The sequence below is a fragment of the Cryptomeria japonica genome, chromosome 3 (genome assembly GCF_030272615.1).
Source record: "Cryptomeria japonica chromosome 3, Sugi_1.0, whole genome shotgun sequence".
NCBI classification, from domain to species: Eukaryota; Viridiplantae; Streptophyta; class Pinopsida; order Cupressales; family Cupressaceae; genus Cryptomeria; species Cryptomeria japonica.
The window spans coordinates 945,083,545-945,092,863 of NC_081407.1; the positions used below are offsets into that span (position 1 = coordinate 945,083,545).

General features: G+C 31.5%; 1 protein-coding gene across 1 annotated transcript; it reads right to left on the reverse strand.

Annotated features, from left to right (window-relative positions):
* Nucleotides 1–2,656: 2,656 nt before the first annotated feature.
* LOC131038952 (uncharacterized) lies at nt 2,657–6,601 on the reverse strand. The gene is made up of 5 exons (XM_057971565.2): nt 6,382–6,601; nt 5,972–6,089; nt 3,486–3,589; nt 3,172–3,303; nt 2,657–3,000 (listed from the first exon to the last, which is right to left on the reverse strand). The coding sequence occupies exons 1-5, from the start codon at nt 6,382–6,384 to the stop codon at nt 2,974–2,976; spliced, it is 384 nt and encodes a 127-aa protein (XP_057827548.1). The 5' UTR covers nt 6,385–6,601; the 3' UTR covers nt 2,657–2,973.
* Between the last annotated feature and the right edge of the window lie 2,718 nt (nt 6,602–9,319).

A 9,319-nucleotide genomic window follows, 5' to 3' on the forward strand; every position in this document is an offset into this window, starting at 1 on the left:
ACAGTGGCACTTCAACAAGGAAATGGAGACAAATAGAGAGATTACAAACACATTTAATTACAACTAGTCTCAATATTAAAGCATCTATCCCATATGAGATTGTCCTAGCAAAGGCGGGGGCTTTCCCTATTGAGGAATCAACTATGTTCCGACTGCTAAGTTACTTAAGGAGGCTAGAAAACATGGAGATACAACTAGATAGAAGGAAAAACATATGGATGAAACAAAACATTAAATGGATGAATAAATGCAGTATTAACCTAAAAGGTTGCCCAAATAACAATGGAGAAATAAAAAAATACGTACAAGAGAAATTCAAAGAAAACACGTGGGCAAATCAAATAGGGAGGACAATAAAATTGTTATATAATTAAAGTTAACATTTTCTACTCTTTTTGAGTAGAAAGTGACAGCCTCAGACATTAAATGAAGTTAACATTTTCATTTCGAAACTCGTGTTGCAACTAAAGTCCCTCCCTAATGTGAAAAGTAGTATGGATTGATAAGAAATTTGATTTGTGTTCAATTGATGATTTGACTTGAATTTTGTGCTATGGATTGGATAATTCAATTTTGATTGCAAAAAGTATAATCCTATTTTTCCTTATCTTAAAGAAAATAATGATTCAATGGTTATATTATTTAGCTTACACACCAAATTGCTTAAAACAACTAAAAATGAACTATAGTCCATTTAGATACTAGAAGTTAACCAAAACAATTAATAGAATTTGTGTTGGGACCATGGAGATGATGATAGGTTAAAAAAAAAAAATTAATGAATTACAGCAGAGAGCCATAGTTTTGGATGGCTGTGAAACTTATAAATTCCTTATATTTTGTAACAAAGTTTCAAAGCAAATTAATATCAATTTAAAAAAAATAAAAAAATAAAGAAATGTTTTAAATTTTTCCCTACTCAAAGCTTATAGATTAGAAGATTTTTGGCTAGACTTAAAATAAAAAAGCAAAAATTGAAAAAAAAATTAAAAAGTCAAAATCAATTAAAAAGAAAGAAAATAATGAAAATTAAATTTTTAAAATTTATACCCATACAAACTATAGAATAAGCATTTAATTTCCCATTAGGGACTTAAAAATATCACCGCCTATGATATATACAATTAAATTAAAAAAATTGGAGCATAAAGATTTAAAAATAAGGCCTAAATTAGTGCAAATATCTAGTCTATGGAGGGGATAGATTAATTGCAGATTTTATGGACAAAATGTAGACAGCTTCCTACTTTATAAAATTTACCTCTAAAAAATTTAGCATTCCTCAAATGTTGTTTTATGACTATATTAAAAGGTTTTGTATTGACGTGGTGCAAAAGTTTTGGTGCAAGAAAATAATTTTTGTCCAGCCATTTAAAATCTGTGTTGTTTTCCATTTTTTTTTTTTTAAAAACATTAGAAAATGGTTTTAAAAAAATTTCTGCTGAAAGCTTATTGGTTAGAAGATTTTTTAGTAGATTTTTAATGAAAAACTAAAAGACCCAGCAAAATAAAGAATGATCAGAAAAAAGAAGAAAATGATGAAAATTAAATTTTGAAATTAATACCTGTGCAAACTATAGAATAAGCATTTGTTTTTATAAATACACAATTCCCCAGAAATAATTAATTGCATTGGGTAGCTGAAGTGAATACATTAGTCTCCGGCCTACAAGGCAGGGACTAATAAACCAATTGCTAATAAAAGCACCCCCCTATTGCATCTCTCTGTGTATCATATATTTGGCTCCTTTGCTACTATTGAGTACAAGCTGTATTATAGCTCTTACAAAAAATTTAGTCGCTATATATTTAAAAATAGGTACTAATTTAGGCATGTCCTACAAAGTAGGCAATCAATTCTCAACCATGAAGTCACTTTTAAAGATTGTTACCGCAAGGTCTTGTTTCCTTAATGCAAACGGTCACTGTTTTATCCAACATTCTTTTAAATTCTTGTCTACTATCAACAGCATATCTTATTCAAGAAATTGGCATTCTTTGCAATAAACCATCATACAGAAGTAGTAGTACCTATCAGAGCATTGAACCTAAAAAGTGATGCTGGTCCAGATCCTGACTGGAAGATTTGCCCCATTGTGTGTTTTATGAGTTTAAAGGTAAAGTACAAAATCAAGAAATTAAATACTCCACAACCCATTTGGCAAAAGGTGCTTGGGCACAATCCTCCAAGTGCTTTAGTGGTCATACCTCAACTGATCATAAGGAAAACTGTCATTAATCCTAAGATCCAAGTCAGTTTTAGTAAAAATAATCACAGAGCATGTTCCAATTGCTTTTGTGGTCCCTTCATTCACTTCAATAAAAAATGAGATAAAATTCTGCTAAGATGAAGGTAATTAAATGGAAATAACAACAGAACATGTAAATGTTTCCTAGGAATATAATCGCACCATTATTAACATTTAGTTAACATTTAGAAGGCATAAAATAGGTTAAGAAAGGCTTGGATACAAAAATTACTTCATGGTGTACAGATAAGTCGAAGAGTTTTCTTAAATTCAAATTAGCAACACCCTTATTTCCAAGCTACTAGAATAGGCAGGCGTACGTCTAAACATTATGGCTCTTTAAGAAACCTGTACTACACAGATTTCCAATGAATAAAATCAGAACCAAAGTTTCAATAACCAGGTAGTAAAAAGATCCAAATAATGCATAACCATCATATTCTTTAGGATTTATTGGCAAGCATAATTTAGTGAGAGAAATAAAGTTACTGCAACTGTGCAATAATATTACAAGATTCCAGTTACAATCAAAATTTGTTACTACAACTCTCCTCGATCATAGTAAAACCTCCACGGCCACAACTAACATTCTCAATGGACAAGTCACATTGGCATCAGACAATCCTTGCCCTCCGGACCATGTCATCAGTGCTACCTAGATGGGCAAATAAAATTAAAGCAAGCGAACTACTATTGACCTTGTTGTAGAGCATATAAGACTGCATTAAATAAGAAGCTTCTCGATGGCATCCTACAAAACGGGGAAAATTTGTTAGAAGACAAAACAACAAAACTAGAACTATTTCCACAATCAAGACATCAACAGTAAAAGTTTGAAAAATGATATTATTGGCTGTCAATGTTTTCTCAGAATTTTGCACGGTAATATTTATATGTTATCATCTAAAAGTTTCAGACTTACCTTAAGCTGTTGAATTTGTGATTTTAGTTGACTTCCCTCATTAGTTGTCACAGAACAAGCAATGACAGGACGAGTGACACCACATGCCCGACCTAATGCCTGTTTTGATGGTACAAACACATATGGCACGTTCTGCAAGATACACAGAACAAATAGCAAGCAAGAAATACTTTCCAGTCAAAAAGCAGTTTCCACATGGATCAAGTTCAAAATGACCAAAATTTCGGATGGCTATCTCCATAACCAACTATAGAATTCAAATAACAAAACCATAAAATATACTAAAATAATTCTTGTCTGAACAGTTAAAATACCTTATCCTCAGCCAACAATGGCAAATGGAGAAGGATCTCAAGAGGCTCAGTATCAGCTGCCATAACAACGAACTCTGCAATTCCTCTGTTCAGAGTCTTGGTAGCTGAAGTATGAAAGAAAACAATTTAGAAGCATGGAAAAAAATACCCTAACCTACCTATTTGTGTTAGGGATACACAACACTCTTAAAATAAAACTTCAGTACACAATTTTTTTCAAAAATATTCAAATTACACAAAAATATTCACATATAAGTAGGGTTTGAAAGAACTTTTAAAAACCAATTTTAGAAGGTTTTGAAAATGGGCCTTAAATGCAGTTTTACTAGGCTAATTTTTCAAACATCAGTAGGGTCCATATTTGACTTGTAGTTGTTAATCTTGAATAACTTTTTAAATTTACTTGTATAAACCCTACCCATAATTTGTCTTGATGTATTAATCCCCCTTTCCTATCTATCAAAGTAAACTACTAGAACCATAGCTCAATCCCTGAAAACATGACAGCCTATAAGTCCTCAACATAAGCATTCAACAATGTTCATTATTTTTACTCAGGAGGTTATCAAGCTTTTTCACTTATTCGATGTATGTTTTCCTTGAGCCTTCGATGGATTTCTTCACATTCTCTGTCTAGAATAAATCCTTGATAATAACCTTTACTTATGCTGTCAGGTCTTTCAAGCAATTCAAAGTGATTCCTCCTATTTAATAGGATTGTTACCTAAATTTCTAAGATATAAGGGCAAACAAATTGTTTCAAATAAGCTAATGCTAGATAATATTGATGGCAAACTTGACATTGGTTTTTCATGTTAGACTGGGAAGACAAGTATATGTCCCTTTACAGAGCATCCACAGAATTATGTTATAAGGAGATATGGTGGTCATTAAGGATTCCTGCTCCAGTGGTCAGAGGAAGATCTATAAACCAGGGAGCAAAAAACCGAACTTTTATGAGAAGTTTTGAGAATGCCACATTCAGATATTCTTAGGAAACGGTTCTCAAAACCATTGCAAAGTTAGCATACCCATGCTGGCCATGGCCATTTACAAACAACCCCATTCTGTACAGAAGTACAAAGAGAATTTTGGGCGGGGGGAAGAAAATTTTGTGACGTTCCCTCTTTGAAATTAAGCCAAGTTAGAACCTATCACCCATCATGCATTTCCCCACGGGCCTTGGGAATTTGTAATGTCCCTTCTCCGAAATTAAGCCAAGTTAAAACCAATCACCTATCGTGCATTTTCCCATGAGACGGGAATTTTGCACAAGGGAAATACTGAAATAGGATTATAATAATAAATTAAGAGGTTCTTAATGTCACAAAAGGGACCGCTTAAGTGATATTATAAAATAAAATCATAATAAATAGAGCCTCGAGTAAAGTTAAGATATTAAATAAGGTCTCTCGTAATTAAAATTTAATTTAAACAATTCCTCTCAAATATCAATCAAGGATCATGAAGGAAATATAAGAAATTATGTCTTTTAGAAGGAAACTCTATTTAAGAGAGGCCAAGCAAGGAGAAGAAGGCATATTTGATCAACCATTCTATTTTCTGATTTCTACTCCCAGTTGGACCATTGGACTTTGGTTCAATTAACCGGAGAACAAAAACCTTCCAGACTCGCAATATCTTAGAGTGATTTCACACAAAAATCACCTTGAACTAATCATTGTGCAGATTCTATTAATTTTCAGTTTGTAATTAAAGAAATATCCTTTCAAATCTACATTCATAATTGGCTCACAGCAATCCATATTCTTTGTCACGATTGAAGCAGTTCACATTGTTTGAATTTATTTAATATTGGCGATAGCTGTTATAGCACCAATTAGATTAAATTGGTCTGCTACCAAAGGGGAAGATTGTTTTAACAGGAGCATAAATCAGTGGCCGAGTCTAGTGAATAATTGCAAATAATATGCAGCAGATTTGAAAGAAAAGTGACAGATATTTTCAGTGGCAAACATTGCAGACTTATATAATGTGACGGATTCACAGTAATTTTGGGGGTGTTCAGAGCCAATTAAACAGTCCAAACAATTCTGATGCATTGAAGACATCTCCTTGAGCAGCCTATTTAAATATTATTTCAAATCACATCACTCTGTATGGCAAGCAATTCAAGAACAATAATTCTCTAGATTATGCCAATTAAGGGTTTTTTCTAAGACTTCATCATTCTGGCAAGCCCTTGAGGACTTATGCAAACTCATCGAATGAATTCTCAGCAGTAATTCCTAAAAAGGCATGAAATTTAAGAGAAAAGGGAACCACAGCTGAACCCACCACAAGCATTTCATATTAACGCCAGAAACAGAATAAGAATACGTGTTATTCTATTTACTCAGCATTCTCATTAATACCGAAAAAAAAAAAAAAAAAGATACTATTCTAGACATTCATAGTTCCTGTCAGCGCCAGAAAACAAAATGGTAAAACATAGCACCCTATTTATTGAACCGAGTAGTGCTGACCTTCATTAGCTCCCTTTTTAAGCTGCTTATAGTTGCAAGCCTGTTGCACCAAGTCCAAAATAGTTATAGAAAGCTGATTATCAGCCAAAGGATATGCTTTTGGGTTCACAGCTTCAGCCTGCACATAATTACACCAAACTCAGCCACATTATACAAAACCCTGTAATACCTTATTAAATGAGCAACCAACCATATCTACTATATTTAAAAATACTCCTTAAACCAAAAAAAACCTGGTATTAAATGCATTCTCAAATAGAGTATGAAAAAATCTACGGAACATAAGCAAATAGCCGAAATGAGTTAAAACCATAAACACAAAAAAGGGCCATACTGACATATACACAGTGAACAAAAGAAAATGGAAAAGAAACAACGACAAAAGAAAACAAAAACACAAGTAAATTCACCATTTCGAAAATGGATTTGCAGAGTCTAACTGCTAAAATAACTCTGGCTGAATTTCTTCTCTCAGTCTTGCAGAAGCTCTCAACACCTTGAAAAACAAGTTCTAAGAGTTATAATCTGAGAAGACAATACAAATTGTTGAGATCGACGGTCTAGATCATTTGCCCTTAAACCCTAATCTTGTCTGTAACAAGATGAGACCTATGTTGGACCTTTTCCTCTTATACCCGAAGGACAATTTTAAAAATATTATATTTAAAAAGAGTTCGCTTGTCATCCCTTTTTTAGAGGAAAAAATATCCTTTTCCTAGGTTTAATCTAGGCTAACCTGATAAGATTCACATGCACCAGTAAACCCTAATCTTTGTTTGAAATAGGATAAGGCTTGTGTTAGGCCTTTTGTTCTTATATTTAAACCTGGTAATGAGGGAATTATTATTAATTTATTTATGAGATTTTTTTGAACTGTATATTTTTATTTGGATTTTATTTGGATTTTACAAGGTAAGTAAATTAAAATAATGTGTGTTAAGGTGTTGTATTTAAGAACAAGTATCATTTATATGTGTTCGTCTTCATAATATTGTAATAAAAATAATAAACTTCACCTTAAACTTAAATTTTAATTATTATTATTTTAAGATTTTCATTATTTTGGGGTCCATCTGAGAGTGTGTTGGTTAAGTGGTGAATGTTGGTAGTGGTACTATTGTTGACAAAGATGCAAAGGAATTGATATCGACTACATTTATCGGTCATGTTTTGGAGAAGACAATGAGTAGGGATTAAATGTGAAGGTGGGTCAATAAACTTGGATCAAAGGAGCGAAAATCTTCTTCATGCCAAAAGGTTTTTTGTTGCAAATTTTGTAATGAAATTTATATATCTTTATAAATATAAGTTTAGTCGTAAATTGATTCTTAATTATTAATTATTATTTTAAAAATTTATATTATTTTAATTATATTTATGTAATATAGGGATGCGAAAATGCAACTTCTGCAGAGTAGAGATGGTGACGAGGAGACTTCCATAGGAAAACTGGTGCAAATGACTGAGGAAGTTGTGAATGTTTGTAGTGTCCACCCTTGACTTGACTTGACTTGTTTTGATTAGAGTTGACTTTTATTCCATGCGTGATAGACTTATCTCGACTATTTATGATGATTTGGATGATGATTATTCATGTGTTTTAGTTACGCATTGTGATGATAGACATTATTGGGCATATGCTATTTTGGATTATTTATACGGTGTTGATACTATCATTATTGATCATGTGATTTGATGGATACTATATGCTTACTAGGTGATAGATTATCGAAAGATTATATTGATCATGGATTTGATGTTGATTATGATTACACTAACCCTATTTCATGATTACATTTGATGAGATGCTTATGAGATGTGTTTGACTATTTTTTAATTGCCTTCGTGATAGAGACGATTTCACATCACTCATTGCGAGCGGGATGTATCGTCGCGACTCTCTATCCTTGCTTGTTATGATATATATGTATATGTTGTATTATCGTTTTGTGGTTGCGGGACCTTGCAGGTACCAGACATAGACTTCACCTGGCTTCACAGGTCTGAGCATGTCTTTAATTCCAATGGCTTATGTGATTCGAAGATGACATGAGTTCCCCTCACTTACTCTAGGTCTAAGATGTGCACCAAGTGTCGTAGCATCTTTGCGTAATTCGCCACGTCAGTTAGTGAATTTGATCTTCTCAGTATTATGAGTATGTTTAGAGATGGTTGATTTATTTGATTATGTTTAGATTAATTATGTGATCTTTGATGTGTGATTTTATAATTAATAATGTTTATTTTAATGCATTTAATTTATTGGCTTTGAGTATTTAATTATTTGATATTTTATGGTTATTTATTTTGTGTGATTTTAATATTTATTTGGTATTTATTGTTTAATCTTTATTGAGGTTTGATCATTTATTTGATATTTATTTATTTATTTTTCGTTTAATGTTTATGGTTTAATTACTTATTTGGTATTTAATGTTTATTTATTTATTATTGATTTATTGTTTAATTGGTATTTATTTATTTATTATTTATTGTTTAATAACGCTTTTATATTTTAATGTTGATTAATATTTATTGGTGGCTTTTAATTTTTTTATTGAGCCTTGGTTATTTTTTATTTATTTACTAAATCGGCTTTTATTATATTAGCCTTGGCAACTTGTATTTAATTATTTAATTGGTTTTATTTTAAACAGTGCCTAGATATTTAATAGGGCATGACCATTATTGTTTGTGCATTGGTAATCAATACTTTATAATATCTTATTACATTTCTCTTGTTACTTGGTAAATAATATTTTATATCATTTTAGCTATTTCTCTTGTTACAAGAGTAAATGAGTTTATTATATTCCCCACCTACCATTAAATGTTATTGGCTTGATTATTTATGAGATTATATTTAATTTTATTTTATTTATTTATTTATGGGTTATGTTTTATTTATATAGTTGATTTTATTTATTAGTGGGAGTGTATGAGCATATTTGAATAAACTAATAATATCTTCCCACTTAATTGTATCAGAAGATTTTGTGTTACTTCTACCTACCCTCCATTCCCATTGGTTGAATTTAAAATGGAAAATATAAAAGTAACCTAACATGGGGTTGGTAGAAAATATTATGTTTTGGTTTATTTTCATTGGCTAAGGTTTTGCTTTGGTTTTTCTTTTTGTTGGGTAGTCTAGGCTTATTGTCGGGTTACCATTCTTGGAGATTTTTCTACAACATTTGGATTTTGGCTTGTATTGTTGGAGCTTGTGTTTTGGATTTGGATTTGGAGCTCTTCATCAAATTTCTTCCATAAGTTCTAATTCCAGGTTGGAGCTCTTGTCTTTTGTAAAAATTATTTTATTTTTTTCTGTATTCTTCCTGTCTGCAAAAA